This window comes from Myodes glareolus, chromosome X, assembly GCF_982192425.1.
Source record: "Myodes glareolus chromosome X, mMyoGla1.1, whole genome shotgun sequence".
Taxonomy (NCBI): Eukaryota; Metazoa; Chordata; class Mammalia; order Rodentia; family Cricetidae; genus Myodes; species Myodes glareolus.
Genome location: NC_142053.1, coordinates 59,387,219 through 59,404,610, shown reverse-complemented (window position 1 = coordinate 59,404,610; position 17,392 = coordinate 59,387,219). Strand labels below are relative to the sequence as shown.

General features: G+C 32.6%; 1 protein-coding gene across 3 annotated transcripts in view; it reads left to right on the top strand.

The window, feature by feature from the left end:
• Diaph2 (diaphanous related formin 2) overlaps window positions 1–17,392 on the top strand; it is a 727,907-nt gene that overhangs the window by 220,586 nt on the left and 489,929 nt on the right. For all 3 annotated transcript variants that reach the window (XM_087903154.1, XM_087903153.1, XM_087903155.1), the window contains 7 exons: window positions 111–229; window positions 1,905–2,021; window positions 3,803–3,921; window positions 6,803–6,867; window positions 9,120–9,224; window positions 12,574–12,891; window positions 13,617–13,731. In XM_087903154.1, coding sequence (XP_087759280.1) covers window positions 111–229; window positions 1,905–2,021; window positions 3,803–3,921; window positions 6,803–6,867; window positions 9,120–9,224; window positions 12,574–12,891; window positions 13,617–13,731 — 958 coding nt within the window. The remainder of the gene's footprint in view (window positions 1–110; window positions 230–1,904; window positions 2,022–3,802; window positions 3,922–6,802; window positions 6,868–9,119; window positions 9,225–12,573; window positions 12,892–13,616; window positions 13,732–17,392) is intronic.

Genomic DNA, 17,392 nt, shown 5'->3' with positions numbered 1-17,392 from the left:
TATTTGAAATTGTATCTGTGTACAAATGAATAATTCTGTTCTGTCCCTGATTAGCAAGTGTACTATTTTTAAATTATCATCTAGTTGCTGAATTTTATTTCTTATATAAGGGTCTTAAAGAAAAAGAGAATGATGAGCTTGATATTCAACTGAGAGTGTTTGAAGAGAACAAAGAAGATGACCTAACTGAATTATCCCACCGTCTCAATGACATTCGAGCTGAAATGGAATATCCTTTGACCAACAAAAAACTACCTTTATACCTCTGTTTAAAAGCAGGAATTCTTGTCTCTGAACAAAGTTTTAACTGCTTATTTGTCTTAGTACTCTACCATGATGCTATCCTTGATATACATTTGTGCTGAGGAATTGCTACTTTGCCTTGATGATGTACTCACACTAATGAAATCTGCACAGTGGCTTACTGTCTTAGGGATACACTGTGCTCAGTAGATTTGAATAAACAAGAGCCTAAGAGTCTAAGGCAGTATATCTTATCAATAAGAATGAGAGGAAAAGTTCTTTAAGTTCTTATGTGACACTCGCTAAGAGACATTCTGTATTCATTAAACGCTACTCCACTTAACGATACAGTTCTCTGGAAATGAATGTCTTATTTCTTATCAGATATTTATGTTTTTTAATGATAGCAAAATTGTTGGATAAAATTTTATGTCTCTAACTGTAAAAGTACTATAAAAGTACCTACATCAACTACAATGCATATAATCTTCCTTGCAAAGTATCTGATGTTAAATTGTTTGAAATAAAAGATGTGATTGTCATAGTTCTGCCACTTGTTTCCCACCCATTAAAATACATACTTTTGGATTCTATGAAGTAGGAAAACACTTGAGAAATCAAAGTAACGTCTGAGTTGTACTTTTCTACCTGTTATATTCTTTTACCTTTTTTCTTCCAGTATTCTAAACTAACTAGAACGATATTTCCGTCCTTGAAACTCCCTTAGTTCTTTATTTGCCTTATGTTTTTTCTTTATGCTTCTCATCTCCTTACACAAAAAATATTGGATAAATTTAGATACAATGAATAGAAAGGTTATTATCATCAAAAATAATTTCTATTTCAAAATTTGTAAAAACAGTCTGCAGCAGCATCACTAATATAAAATATTTTTATTTTTATCAGTAAAGATACTTTGTTTATGTGATGTCATTTGATTCATTCTCTAGACATTTAAGGCCTTTATGATACTTTAACCCAGCACTCTCAAGTGGGGTTTGAAATATTACATTGTCTATTTGATTCTACTTCCCATTTCATGTCGTTTCAAGATGTTGGATTGCATCATGTCTTTTACTTTAATTTTATGTGGACTTTCAAGATCCTCAGTACATTTAATGTTAGTCCTCTTTTGAAGTTTCTTTCTAGATTGCTAAGAGCATCTACTCCACTAGTTTTTATATCCTCAGGAAAAAGTATCATAATGTCTATGGAATCTCCAAAAGATCAAATATGAACAAAATAATTTTAGGCTTATTCTATTTGGATATTTAAAATAAAACTAGTTTTGTGATCTTTTGACAGCTGAATACTTGCCTGACATCTTTTATCTGAGAATAAAAATAGAATAGCAGTGACTATATTCGAACCATAGACAGATTAAGATAAAACATATTTCGCCAATGGAATTGCTATTTGAATGGTCCTAGTTATTATATGAAGTTGACAATATAATGGATGACTGATTATTAAAGGGTTGACACCCAAGCTGCCTTGATTTTTTTGCTATATATACTTAAATGCTATGTCATGAAGTTGAGTTTTTAGTAACAATAATGGGAAGCAAGTAGTGAATGTTTAATTTTAAAAGTGAACCTGTTTTAGACATAAATGCACTATTCATCAAGAATCTTTAATGTTTTCCTTTACTCACTTTCTACTGATATGAATGAGGTCTACCATCTTCTCTATAATATGCTGAAAGACACTGCAGCTGAAAATTACTTATTATCCATTCTGCAGCATTTTCTGCTTATCAGAAATGACTATTATATAAGGTAAGGTTCATACCTGAGTTGACTGCATGTATAATTTGAATTGAAAATTAAAAGAAAGGTAAGAAGGTAGTGTGCCTGAGGAAATATATGCATTATATGTACAGAAAATGTAAAGGTTTTACTACTTTAGGCAACATTTAAAAGTAATTCATTCATTGTAATTTTGCCAGAAAAGATAGCTGCCTGTAAGTATGGTACACGCAAGCAACTGGAATATAAGTAGAAATTAACCTGTTATATATTATTGAGTCTGTAATAAATTTTTCTGCTTGATACTGATAACACAGTGAAAACATTGAAACTGCTAGGATTTTTTTAAATCTTCCTATTTTGACAAGTAAAATTTTATTATTTTTATAGTGTTTAGTAAATGTACGATCTTTTAAGAGAGGAGGATATTATTGTACATATTTTAATTTTGTCCAATAAAACTATTTTTAAAATAAGTGAATATGATAACCTATAGAGTTAAGCTTTAGAAAACCTGGAAACCTATATAACAAGGTTTCTGTGTGACTGAAATTATCTATAGATTCGTGACCATGGTCTTATATTAATGACAGTTCAAATTCCTTAGTTTCCTTACACTTTTATATGTATGCAATTATGCCATACTAGGTTCTTTTAATTCTCAAAACTTACTTGAATATTAGAAAAATAAAGGATCCAAGAACGTTAGTTGTAATAGCAAAAAAAATTGACAGTTCTAAATTAGCAGATAGAGCTATTTTTCTCTTTAGGCTACTCCAGTAATTGGATTGCTGCCTTGGTGCTGAGGAGACAGAAACATGTTGAAACTACTAATGTATGCTTTTTAGAACTCACTATGAATAATAGTATATAAAATGGAGTACAGTGGTCATGATTATTCAGTTACCTGGAAGCATGAGTTGGCAGAAGTATCTACTCAATAAATGTTAACAAATGATGAACAATTCCCACGTGGCATCCTTTAAACAACTTGCGTGCTTGTGTGGTATATCAGTAGGTTTTTTTCTGTGTGTATGTGTACAGTGTTTGCATAATTCTATTCCTGTGACAACAGACAGAGGCCAGAGGTCAAATTGATTTTTGCACTTTGTCTCTCTCTGCCAACGATGTCTCTCTCACTGAAGCTGGAAGACTGCTGTTAAGTTCCTGTGGTCCTTTCACACACCCGGCAATTAAACCTTTGACACATCACACAAATTGCAGCTGTAGTCATGCACATTAAGTGTATATGGTTTTATAAAATAGATGTTTTTAGAAACATGTTGCATGCGTAGGGTCTTTGCATTCATCTGTAACAGAAATGACTCAGCACAGTTTTGTAAACTAGTGTGACTCTCCTGAGTAAATGCTCTGCACTGAATTCAAGACACTGCATTCCACCTAATACCAAGAAACTCGTCTTTTACTGAAAATGAGATCTTGTGGCTGTCTCGAGCCATTTCTGTGCTCATAGATATAGGAATAAGGGGTATTCATTTTCATTAACTTTAGAAACAATACCTTAAATAGAGTTGATCAGTATTTTGGAATACAAGCATGAATCTCTACAAACTAGAATATTAAGTCAGTACATATTTTCAGTCAATTACATCACACACCATTTGATCCCCTAATATTCAGACCATCTTTAATCCTTAACCATATTTTTTCTAAAGGAGTGTAAATATTGGTGGAATCATTTTCTTAGTGGCACAAGAAAAAACTGAGTTAGCATTCTCATTTCCTTTGTAAGAACATTGATTGATGCAAGTAGAAAAGTATTCTCAAATATTTTCTCTCCTTTGTTTCAGGCCACAGTATTATAAAATAATTGAGGAGTGTGTTTCACAAATAGTGCTGCACTGCAGTGGTATGGACCCGGACTTCAAGTACAGGCAAAGATTAGACATTGATTTGACTCACCTCATAGGTATGGATTATACTCTTAACTGCCATTCATGGTTCACATCTTCTGTATACTGAGCGCTTTTAAAGGGTAGGTCTCTCAGTGAACTTCTATTAAAATCTGGTAAATCATTGCTGCTCTGGCTACTCAACTGTTATAACTATTAGTTTTGAGGATTATAAGAATTATAAGTTTGGATATATGTTTCTGATAAATTTCAGCACTACCGTGTTAGTTGACAATCAATTGTCATAACTTCCCAAATCCATAATTTTTAAATAGGGGTATGTCCTCCTTTATAGAAGCATGACTCTAGTATACTTTAATTCAGTTCATCTCCACAGAAAGATTGTGAGAATTGTGTGTGTAGTAGAGTCTCAGTATTATAGACTTGCTGTTACTGGCTCTCAAGATTTTAAAAAAGCAATGTCATGATAAGGAAATTACCTTATATACATAAAGAATGCCGGGTAGAATTACTTTTGTTAACAGTCTGATCAGTGACGATCAGCTTCCCTTTTGCAATATGCTATTTTTTATCGGTCTGTAGTAGGGATTTCTATTTATAAGCTAATCACAGCTACCATTGCCTAGGTTGAAGCATGAAGTTGCTTATTTTTAATGAAAAAAAGTTGTTGAATACCATCTATATAATATTTTCACTCCATTACAGAGGATAAATTCACAAAGGAGTCAGAGATTGAGCATTATTTCTCATATATTATTTTCCATTTCTAAAGGAAATCCATACTTACGGTAGGCAATTGGAGATTTATGTAAATGACAAACGTCAATTACATGAAGACCACTCCCTTTTCAATGAGTAAATTTAAAAATATCCTTTATGTGTGTATGTGTATATCTCTGTCAATGTCTCTGACTTGAATTTTCATACAGCATTGTGACGGATTGACCATGTTTATTTTCAAATTGGGACTGTGTTACTACATGCCATATTATGATCTATCATTGATGTGGGACAATTCTATATTCTGTCAATTATCTTTTCTGGGTGCCATTCGTAACATGAGGGCTTGCTTTTTTGGGTTTCTGTCCTGCCCAGTTCTCACAGCCGGTAAGCCCCAAAGAAATTATACAGAGGTCTATATTAATGATCAATTGATTGGCCCATTAGCTCAAACTTCTTATTAACTCTTATAACTTATATTAGCCCATTTTTCTAATATGTGTTAGCCACATGGCTAGGTACCTTTTTCAATGGGGCAGGTCACATCTTGCTTCTTTGGTGTCTGAACAGGACTGCGGAGAGAGCTTCCTTCTTCCCAGAATACTCCTGTTTTCATTGCCCTGCCTCCACTTCTTGTCTGATTGTCCCACCTATATTTCCTGCCTGGCTACTGGCCAATCAGCATTTATCTAAAATATAACTGACAGAATACAGAATTGTCCCACACCATATCATGATTATTTCAAATACTGTTCTGTTATTGTTATATCTAGATTCTTTGCTCACTCCTAAAATTATAAAATAATCTGCTAATTGATACCCATTACCAATTTTTTAAAATAGTCACTTTTAATTAAACAATCTTTCATATATATGCTGGACATTTTCTTGCTGCTTTTTCAGAGAATTTCTCCAAGTGAGAGTAGGCATTTCAAAGGCCAAATATTTTTAGAAAGCTTGAGCCTTTAAATGTGTGAGCTACATCACAGTCCAGTTGTTTTGGAAAAGTTGATGAGTATTGTGGAAGTTTCATTAGAATATACATATGTACACACAGATACAAACAAAATTATCAAGGACTTCCACATCATCCAAGAGATGCAGGGATCTCTTTTTGAATATCGCTTGGACCTGAGTGTTCTAGTCTGGGCTGATTTCACATTTCTGAACATCTATTATTTTTCTTAAGTCTCATCACATCCTTTTCTAAAGCTGTTTAATGATTTCCCATTGGAATTTAGATAGAAATCAAAGTAAAAATTCTTGTCATCTATGACTCGCTTTGCCCGTATAAAGGCTCCTTTGATAATGCCACTTTCTGATTAAATACTTGGAGCCAGAGAGGGGGCTTAGCAGTTAAGAATACTTTTTTGTCTTGCAGTGGACCATCATCACCTACATGGCAACTTAGAACCATCTGTAACTCTGGTTAATTCGATGTCCTCTTTTGGTCTCTGTGGGCACTGCACACATGTGGTATATAGACATACATGCAGGCAAAACATCCATATACCTAAAGTAATTTTTAAAAATCTATAAAATTTATTTTTATACATTTGAGTGGAAAAATTACTTAAATTTTAATATGCAAGCTAATCAGTATATATAACTAATAAATATATTTATTTAAAGTAAATATATTTATTCTTAAAAACATAAATTAATAAATATACACATGTATTACTACTTGTGTACTTAAAATCATCATTGTATTCAAAATCATGAACTCTGTATTGCTCTATTATATTTATTAACTAGACTTTAATGATTTTGAATTTGCTTCCCTTTGTACAATGTACATTTTGTTCAGATCAGAATTCAAGTGAAAGAGTTTACTGGAAAATCTGAATTGATGAATGTTACTGCTACTTCCTCCCCCAGCATTTTGAGTTTTCATTATCTTGAACATGAGTTCTTTGCCTCCACTCTCTAAATAATACTGTGTAATTTTTGAAAGAAATCTATAGTAGTAAAATTGGAATTATAATTAACAATTATCATTTCAGGGAAAATTTTATCAAAGATATTTATAGATGCTGAGGTTTTTGCTTTAATACTTAAGAAAGAAAATATGGTACTAATATGTGCATTATAGTATAGATTAGTTTCCTTTTAATGACAATTCATGTTAGAATTTCAGAATCATATGCTGTCAGCCGTAAGTAGCTGGATATTCCATCTCATATGTTTCTAATCCACTTTACTTCATCTGAATAGATGCTTGTGTAAACAAGGCAAAAGTTGAAGAAAGTGAACAAAAAGCAATGGAATTTTCAAAGAAGGTAAGACCGACAAAATAGTACTCTTGATTTTTAAATTGATAATTTAACCATAAAAGATAATTATTTAACCATAATCACATTTGTTTCTTTATTTAACACTTAATCACTTTTTCTTTCAATTATGTAGTACTTTATACTACTAGAATCAAACGTTGTATAGTATTGATTTATTTCCTAATAAACTATGATATTTACCATTTCCTTCTCATCCACCTAATACATTAGGTAAAAAAATACTAACCTTATTATACTTAATGATAAATGAAATAAAAAGAAACTAGCAAAATGAGACATAGTTAAAATCAAACAACCAAAACAAACTTCTTCATTGCATTTCTTTAACATTCATTTATATTACACAGTTCCATAGGAAACTGGGAGAATTTCAGTTTCCTTTTAAAGCTATGCCTTTTGAACTGGTGATGAAATTTGGTGATTAGAATGTTCTTCTAGCATGGGCAAGGTCCTGATTTTGATCCTCAATGCAAAAAGCATATTGGAATTGATAGAAGTCTAGTGTTAGGATCCATTCTCTTTTCCTGTCACATCATTCCTTTCTTGAGACTTCTTGGAATTTTGTAATTGCCATTTGTTAAATGATGTTGTTACTTTGTTTAGGCTTCCTGGAATTGAGATTTTTTTTCTTTATTTCTGTGCTTATAAGTGACTTTGAATAAGTATGATCTTAATGATATTATAACTTCATTCATACATAAGATGGTTTTTTTCTTATTTGATGAAAACCTACATACAATTTTATCCATGTTTAATATAATTATCAAATTATCAAGTGTTCTTCTTTCTCCCTCTCTACCCTCCTTCTTTCTTCCCTCCCTTCTTCACCTCATGCGTTTTTTTTGTAGTTTTAGGATTTAGTTATATTATAATAAATTTTTGCCAGCCCCTATAAGGTATTTTCAAGTCGACAGAGATGAGTAAAAGCATAACTAAGTCGTATTTCAGCATTTGATATAAACAACTTGCCCTGACATTTTTTTCATCCAACCAGAATAATATTCTGTAATATCTAAAGGTCACGCTTAATATGTGATGAATATTTACTAACAGGGAATGTTCTGCTCTATCAGTTCCTTCTCTTTAAAGATAGTTCTGGATAGTAAGTTATCTCACTTTTATAAACAGAAATATCATTGTTGGGATAATCTTAGGACATATATAATGACTAAAGTTGACATTGACAATACAAAGTAAATAACATGTTCTATAGTGGGACCTATACAGCATTTTCTATAAATATGTAGCCCAGTTTATATCTGCTTAGAGTAAGGACTGGGGTAAAAGCTAAAACATGATGCATTAAATGTACATGTCCATTTGGAGTTGGTATCTTTAGTACCCCATATTTTCACTTCTCACTCCCCGCTCTCTTTTTTCCTCTCTTCCTCTTGTATCTGTGTAAGCAATTGTTTATTTATTTTGGTATGTGTCTGTGTGTTTGCATACATGCATGAGTGCATGTGTGTGTGTGTTTTTTGTGTGTGTGTGTGTGTACTGACATGTGTCTGCCCATGTGGAGATGTCAGAGAACAACCTACAGGAGTCAGTTTTCTCCTTCAGTCGTATGGGTTCAAGGATCAAACTCAGGTTGTTATGCTTTTGTGCAGGCACCTCTGCCCTCTGAACTGTATTTCCTTTCCTTGTTTTCCTCTCTTGAGGTGTTTAAAGAGGGTTTTTGTTAAACCAGCTGATAGACAATAATATTTCAGTGTATATCATTGTAATGTCAGATTTTGTGAAGCTCTGCATCTTGAATTCTAAGAAATGAAGATTATAACAGAAATAATCCCCCAGTCCATTTTATGTTAATGTATTTGCTTGCGATCATTGTAAAAATGTAATCATTTTGAAGATTAAATATGATTAAGAATTTGTAAATGCATTCCATATTTTTATATTTTACTTTCTAATTAAGCTTAAAGAAATGGGACAAATAATCAATAAACAATATTAATTCTACAATTGAATTTTCTTTAACAATAAATTTTCTATACATGTGAACAGAGACTTCATAGTCCTCTCATTTTTTTTTCCATTACTTTTTACAAAGAGAATTTTCCTTATGTGAATGCTTAATTTTCAGGAGAATAATTAAGAACTTTATCTCTCTGAGTTATCTGTGAATTCAGCCAAGAAATAAAAAAAAACATGCTTCATATTTACTACATAATGTTGTTTAAATCTTTCTCAAATATTTATTAGTAACTGCACATTTATAATGATGGTCATTGCAGTTCGATGAAGAATTCACAGCTCGTCAGGAAGCTCAAGCAGAGCTTCAGAAAAGAGATGAAAAAATCAAAGAACTGGAAACAGAAATCCAGCAGCTTAGGACCCAGGTAATGAAACAAAATGGAGACTTTGGTCATAAGGAATTTGGGGGTAGAAAGTTATCTTGTTTGTGAGAAGGAAAAATGTGATGGGAAACAGACATTTTGGTTGTTGTTAAAAGTTTCACATTTTAGTTGAAATAAGTAGAGATTTGATTTTTCCAGAACAGTAAATCATTTTAATGTTTGGAAATAAATAAGGCTTCATTTGCTAAAACTGCCCTGAATATTTTTAACAGAATACATTACCCAAGCCAAACTGTTTATGACATGAAATTTTCATGATGATTTGCAAAATTGTGTGCATAGTATTTTCTTTCAAAAAGAATATAGAAATGCTCATGAATTTTAATTATCCAAAAAGACTTCTTCAAATCTTTAAATCTAGACTACCTTCAATTCAAAACCTATACACTTTATTTTTCTTGACATTCCCTTGCACAAAAAAGTTCTTAATAATATGTCTAAACTTTAAAATTAACTATATTCTTAGCATTTTGTGAATTAAATGAATAATATGAAATTGAAGAAGATGCCTTTAAATAGACAATGTCCAGTAGGTGGTCGACTGATATGTCTATCCACAACAGTATACTGAGAAATTTCTTCCAAAGTCACTGGTAAGCTGGAAACCCTTTTGGTTTCCACCCATAGCCCAAATCTTTGTTTCTTCTTTCAGTATTGTCCTACTTCCCTTTCCATGTGTCTGAGAACTTGATTTTTCTGATTTTCTCATTCCCCAATTGTGAGATATCTCTGTGTTCTCTCTGCCCTTGGCATTTTTCTCTGCTTTGTTTTTCCTAGCATAAATGTCCCACTCAGTTTCTTATGTTCATATATCACCTTTTAGTAGGTGTCAAGACTTTTGAGTCTATCTTCCATTTCCAGCTGTCCCCATAGGCATGTCTTTTGTATTGAAATTAAACTCAATATATTTGATTTTTTTTCCATTTCTTTAAACCAGCTTAGTCTCCTTCTTGACCTGTCTTAAAATTTATCGCTTTCTTTAATACTGAAGTTTGATTTATTTCTTGCCTTGTTAAGTTGTAAAGTTAGTTCTTCTTTTATTTAAATTATTCCAGAGATTTTTTTCTCCTCTTCATTAAATCCCCAGTCCCTCCACGTCTTGCTGAATTACTATAGTTGTCCCCTAATTTTCCTTCCTGCCTATAGTGTTTTCCTCCTCAAGTTCATCCTTTTATGTCATTTAATCCTCTCAAAACATTGTCCTAATTATTGTAACTGAAGTGTTTTTTTGTGTACAGTGGCCGCCTGTTGTATCTGGGATTAAGCAAAATCTCCTTACCAGAAATATTAAAAGCCTTCTGGCCTAGGCTGCCTCATACTTACTCCCTTTGCAGCTTAGACTCTGACTGCTCTCTTAGCTAAAACAACCTTTATTGCTGTGAAATTTTCCTTCCTTTCATCGGGTCTCTAATGTACTGGCTCCATGCTTTTCATTCTGCCAACTTTCCCACACATTACTTCTAGATATTTTAATGAATTTTTTCACAAAGAAAATATTCCATAGTTCACTAAACTGAATAAATATGAAATTCTCAGAGATTTGCAAGGCATGTTAGCATATTAAATACTGGGAGATAATTCTACATTGAAGAAACCTCTCTAATCTTGTGCCCGTCCCTGACTCATTTGACCACAGTAGCTTCTGCTGGTTTCATTTTTACTTTTGTGACAGGGTCCCATTTTGTATCCCTGGAGAGGGTGGTGCTCTTTGTGCATTCCAGACTGACACTGAACTCACAGAAAACCATCTGCATCTGCCTCCCAAGTTCTGGGATTAAAGGTGTAGAGTTTACCACCATTCCCGACTGACTAAACTCTGTTCTGTGATTGTCATCTGCCTGTTACAAAAGCTATATCTTGCTAGCATTCATCTACTCATAGATGCTGGTGAATTCCCCCGCCCCTTTCTTTCCTTCTTGTGCTATGTATTGTTTTTCTTTTGAGGCTCACTCTGACTACAAGACCCAGGCTAGTCTAAAACTTTCTATATAGTCCAGATTGTACAAACATGCCCTGGTAAACTGTATCAGCTACATTACTACATTCTATCTCAGTTTGATTAGTTAACTTCTAATGATTCAATGAGGGAAAAGTAGCTAATAGGTTTTGATACTGAAAAGCTACAAACTTGGAGAATATATATGTACTTGAGTTAAAGTTCTTACATTTGTCCTCTTTCAGGTACATTCACATAGTGGGCAACAGTCCCCCTAAATTATACCTCCAACCTTAATTAGTTTAAGGAATTTGTGGTTGTTGTGTTCAAATAGCTTATATCTAATAGTGGAAAAATTTCACTAGTGTTTAAAATGTTCATTGAACAATTGTTTTTCTTATTTGCATTAATTTTATTTTTTATAATTAATTTGCATAAATTTTAAAATTTGCTGTCTTTCAGTGAAAGATGAAGCACAGAAATTGACCTTTCAAATATTTAAAAATATAAATTAATCAATATTCTTTTGGAATAGATTACAAATTTTCTGAAATTGAATTTTTCTAATAATTTAATTAGTGTTACAAAATTTAAAAAATCAGACTTTTACTGGTTTGTATATTTCCTCATGACTTCAGTAAAGGATTTCATTCCAGGAGAGGCTAGGATTTTAAGTATACAAAGATATTTTTATATGTCTATGTGTGAGTATATACAAATATGAATGCTTATACATTTAAATAAAATTTCATCAAAAGTAGTGAATGCTATATTGAACATATTTCCACAATTATATCTAACTATAAATGAAACATTTTAGAATATTTTATAAATAATAATGTTACTTAAATTTTTTATCCAAATTGTATTTAATTGTTTTTTTTTCCTGAAAAACACTTCAAAATTTATCTGGGACAATGAAATATTCCAAGAAGAAATTTTATTAACCAAGATAAAAGTTCTCCCTGATTAAAAAAAAATTATGCCATGAAACTTCAATTAGTGAATTTTAATATTTTGAGTACAATATTAATCTATTAATAGTAGTCTGTTAAGTGCTACTATTTTCTTTGAAATATTTTCATGTTCAATTGGGAAAGGAAACCATTGTGATTAGTAAGTAATGTTTTAAAGTTTACTTGATCCTTTGAATATAATATGGAATTCAGTGTTATCTATCTTTTATGAACTGCCAGTTGTGAACGAGCTTGAAGTTACTTTCTGACAGCTCATTGTCTGGAGTATGCATTGTATATCAGAAGTTTTTATAGGTTCTGCTAAAGTATATAATTGGGAAAATTTAGAAAGGTATAAAGTCTTATGCCCTGAACACCCAACAGATTGGTAATTTGTGTTATATATTCTTATAAGCATTTCAACTTATTTCTGTTTCAGGGAGCTCCATCTGCTATCCCAGGCCCACCTCCACCACCTCTACTGCCAGGTGCTGGACCATGCCCACCACCACCTCCTCCACCACCACCACCACCTTCACTTCCTGGAGTAGCTCCTCCTCCTCCACCACCCTTACCTGGTATGCCTGGTATTCCACCACCACCACCACCCCCTCCTTTGCATGGAGGACCTCCTCCACCACCACCCCCTGGAGGAATTCTTCCTCCCCTACCAGGAACAATTGAGCTACCATATGGAATGAAGCAGAAAAAAGTATATAGGCCAGAAGTAAGCATGAAAAGAATCAACTGGTCCAAGGTAAGACTTGAGGGACCCTTGTACTTTTTCCATGACTCTCTCTCTCTCTGTGTGCTTAACAAATTATATTCATCTTTAAATGTATGACCTAGATAACTGGGAGCTTACCAACAGCTTTGAAATTATGGTACAGAAAAAGGAAAACCAAATTGAAAAACCTATAAAATGTATAATGAAATAAAACTAATTTCATACTTTTTAATCATTGTAAATATTAAGGATTGTCACATTCTTAGTATCATTTCCTTTTAAGATTCTGTTGTCTTTGATATTTTTGGCCTTAGAGAAAAATAAGTATTTTCTTTCTAAACTTTTATAAAAGTGTCATAAAACTGCAGGGATGGAGGGCTCAAACAAATGGGCAGACAAAAAGGGTTTAGGGAAGTGGGAGTGGGAGTAATATACATAATGTACATGTATTAAAATTTCACAATAAAATCAAATACTTAGTATATCAAATATTTCAAAAAAACTAGGAACAAGGATAATGTATGCAATTAGTTTCAGGGTCTTTTCAGTCAACACTTTCAAATGTATTTTATTTTATGATCCATTGCTTTTGTATAGCTTCATTGTACATTGGCAGAATTGTGTTTCTCTGAATATTTATGAGTGTAATTTTGTATATTTGAAATAAATTTAGTTGATTATAAACAAAGAAAAGTCAGTTTTTGAAAAATGAGATAGTAACTATATGAAAACATGTCCTTGTTATTTTGTTTTAGATTGAGCCTAAAGAATTATCTGAAAACTGCTTTTGGCTAAAAGTAAAAGAAGAAAAGTTTGAGAATCCAGACCTCTTTGCAAAATTGGCCTTGACATTTCCTTCCCAGATTAAAGGTACCTTTATTTTTTACATATTATTAATTTCTGTTCCTCATGTATTAGAATTCATTTCTCTGCTAAAATGTTCCAAGGATGTGTGAATGTTTTGTTTTCTCACAGTAAGTAGGGTCAAGCATAAATATATTCATGTACTAGGTACATTTTACTCTGTAACAACAGGAAAATGTTCTCATTTGAGTTTTGATTTGCATTAATACTATTACTTAACTTAAAGTATAGACTTTACCTTTATTTTTAATAAGTTTGCTTTATCTCATAAAACTGATTCACCAAGTATCACAAAATTGCATCATGGAATACTAATGCCTCTGAACTATATGGATGATATTGGAATCATTCTATATATATATCATTTATCAACATCATTTCCCAGGAAACCTAATGATTTTTCTTATGAGCATATACTCTGAATTAATATCCAAATTGGATCCTCAGCAAATATGATTGTGATTGTGGATTTGATAAATGCATATCTTTTTATGATTATACCTTTAGCATTTTAAATGCAATTCAGTAATATGTAAGTCTCACAATTAGTCATTGTCGTCAATGGAGATTTCATATTTTATCTGAACATATTGATTTTAGTAGTTCAGTTAAATATAGACATTGTACTAGTAAATCAGTTTTTACAACTAATAAATGAAAATATTCTATTTTTTCTTCAAGATGAGTGCTTTGTTTTTCAAGATGCGTGTTTGTCATTTGATTTGTTACTTTGTCCATTTGGTGTAGAATGGAGAAGAGAGATAAAGAGAAAGAGTAAGAAAGTGAGAGAGAGAAAGGAAAGAGAGAGGGAGAGAGAGAGGAAAGGATGGAGGGGGAGACTGATCTCTGGTGATTAGAGTGTTCTGAATATCTATGACATTGAAAAAAGTGTTAGTAGTTTCACTTTTTTCTCATTTGCTAGAGTTGTCTTCACATTTAAAATTGCTCTAATGAGTTGGCCTATTACTGTTTATCATAATTCTCTTTAGTACTATATATTCATGTTTTTAACAAAGTACCCAAGTACTTAGTTCGTTTTGAGAAAACAAAAAAAAAATGATGGCAGAAACCAGAAATATAGATTACTCTTCTATTCTAGACTCAGACCACTGAAGAAGAGAATATTATTACTGATTTATTTTATTTTATTTTATTTTATTAATTTATAAAAATTTCCACTTCCTTTCCTCCTCCCAATACCCTCCCACTCCCCCCACTCCCTCTCCTCCTCCCTCTCCAGTCTTAAGAGCAGTCAGGGTTTCCTGCCCTGTGGAAAGTTCAAGCATTATGATCTAGACTTGCTATATGTTGAGAAACATTTTAAAAACATTTTCCATTGCTATTCCTTCCAATCTTCAGTATTGTATATTGATATTATTCTGTATTTATCAACTGTGTTCTTTTTATATATTGTTCATATTTATGTGTTGTGGGTCTGTGTTAGTATGTTTAATCATTCCCCTAGCATCAGATACTTTGTTTTCCTGCTACAAAAATGAAGTAGCAGTTGTGTTTCTGTGTGTGTTTTTGTGTGTGATGGGTTGTAGTACAAATTAGAGAAGTGCATTTTACAATTAATAATTTGAAATATATCACAAATTTGCCTTCAAATATTTATCAGTTTAAAGTATTGCCAATGATGCAAATGAATTCATGTTGAGCATCCCTAATCAAAGTCAACAGTGTTGCAGAATCTGGAACTTGGACCACCAGTAATATACAATATTATACAAGAAACCCCATATCTTATGCCATGAGATTGATTGTTGTGAAGACACAGGCAGACTAAGAAAAGTGTAGAGGGAAGAGAAAGGGGAAGAAGACAGGTACGGTCAGGGTAATGGCCAATGTGCATTATATAACTCTATGAAAAGTCTTACGATACTCAGCAATATACAGAAGGAATATTTCCCAATTAAAACCGAGATGCAGTAAAAAGTATTGGATGGCTATGTATATATGGAACATAAGCAAATTTCTTGTTTATACTCATATTCTGTTCTCAAGATGTCTTATTTCATACAAGTAAATATTCTGTAATCTGAAAACAAAATCCAAAAGCTGAAACACATCTGATACTAAGTATTTTGGATAATTGGATACTCAATCTGTGTCTTTTTCTCTAAAACTTTTGCTCATATTGCAGGAAAAAAATGTTAAATGTTTAGGAATAATTTTTTTTTTTGCTTTTGTTCAGGTGGTGAAAGGAAAGTTCTCTGTAGTCTAGGCTACTCTGTAGCCCAAAATGGACTTAGATAATGGCAATCATTTTTCAGCCACCAGAGTGGTGGGATTTCAGGCATGAGATACCATAGTTGGTTACTTTTCTGTTTTGCATGATGTCAAACAACTTTTTTTTCCGTAAACAGGCAGTTTTTAACTTTTTTTTCTGTGATTTTTCCTCGCTTTGATTTTCTCACTCTGTTAAAAACATTTGCTGTTTTTCTTAGTGATATGTTTGTGTTGCATCCTATACCAAACAGATTTTATAAATTGCAGTAACCCTACTTCAAACAAATGATTAAGTCCACCTGAATTCTTAATTTTTGAAATCAAGAAAGTAAGATTAGAGACAGAAGGATAAATCATATTGGGTTGTATGTTCAGTATTGTGTGTATGAATTTGTTAAAGTGAACCCATTACTATAGTGAGCATTGCATAAGTGCAACTTACTTGAAAAAGGATATTGAAACCGAGTCGCATCTACTTTCATCAGTTGTAATGCATACCAATTCCACTGATGGAATTACTCATCTGTAGTATGAATAGACTAATGTTTAACTAGGTAGGAAAATGAGATCAGGTTATATACATTTAAGTAGCTGACACACTCACTGTTTGGTATCTAATCTAAGACAATAAATGTTCATTTGTTTTTCTCTTTTGATTATCTGATGTTTGTGTTGTGTTTTAGTTACTGACAATTAATACACAAGTTTGATTGGAAAGAGAATTTCCTTTTCTTCCTTGTGGTGCTCACTAGAGCTAATCAGTTACAAAAGAAGGAATTCCTAATGCTCCTGCCAAAACCTAATCAAACCATAGTGAAACCAAACCAAATTATTCAAATAACGTGCTCACTGCTCTGAATGCTGCCTCTCCAGTCCCCTCAAGTTTAATTCTTCAAATTTCTCTGTGGCATTATTCCTATTTTGCTATTTTTGAATGTTTAAGTACATATAAGGAAAGTGGAACCCTTTAGTATACCTGACTTATTTCTGAAGGGCCATTTCAGGATCAGTGACATATCAAAGAATATACTGTGTGTGTATGCAATAGACCAAACAAGTTTTAGTGACACAAGGCATGCTTTAATTACCACTCTTAAGAATTGATTCTCTCCCTGTAGCAGCTGAAGTTCTTTGACACTCACAGTGCCTAGATTCATGATTTGGTCAATAGATGGCAGGCTTAGTAAGAAATCAGCAGGAGGTTCTGGCTCCAGCAAACTTAAGCTGTCCTGCCCTGGCTCTTATAGCTTTAGGGCACCACTTTCTTCTCCATTCTGCTGCTCATTGCAACTCATTCAGCACCATTATGGAATGAGCCACCAAGCTCTTGTTTCTAAGACCTAATTCCAAGGCTGTTAGACTCAGTGTTCCAAAACCTTATGAGAACTACCCCCTACCGCAAGGCTGGGGCATGTCTCCATTCTCACTAAATGCA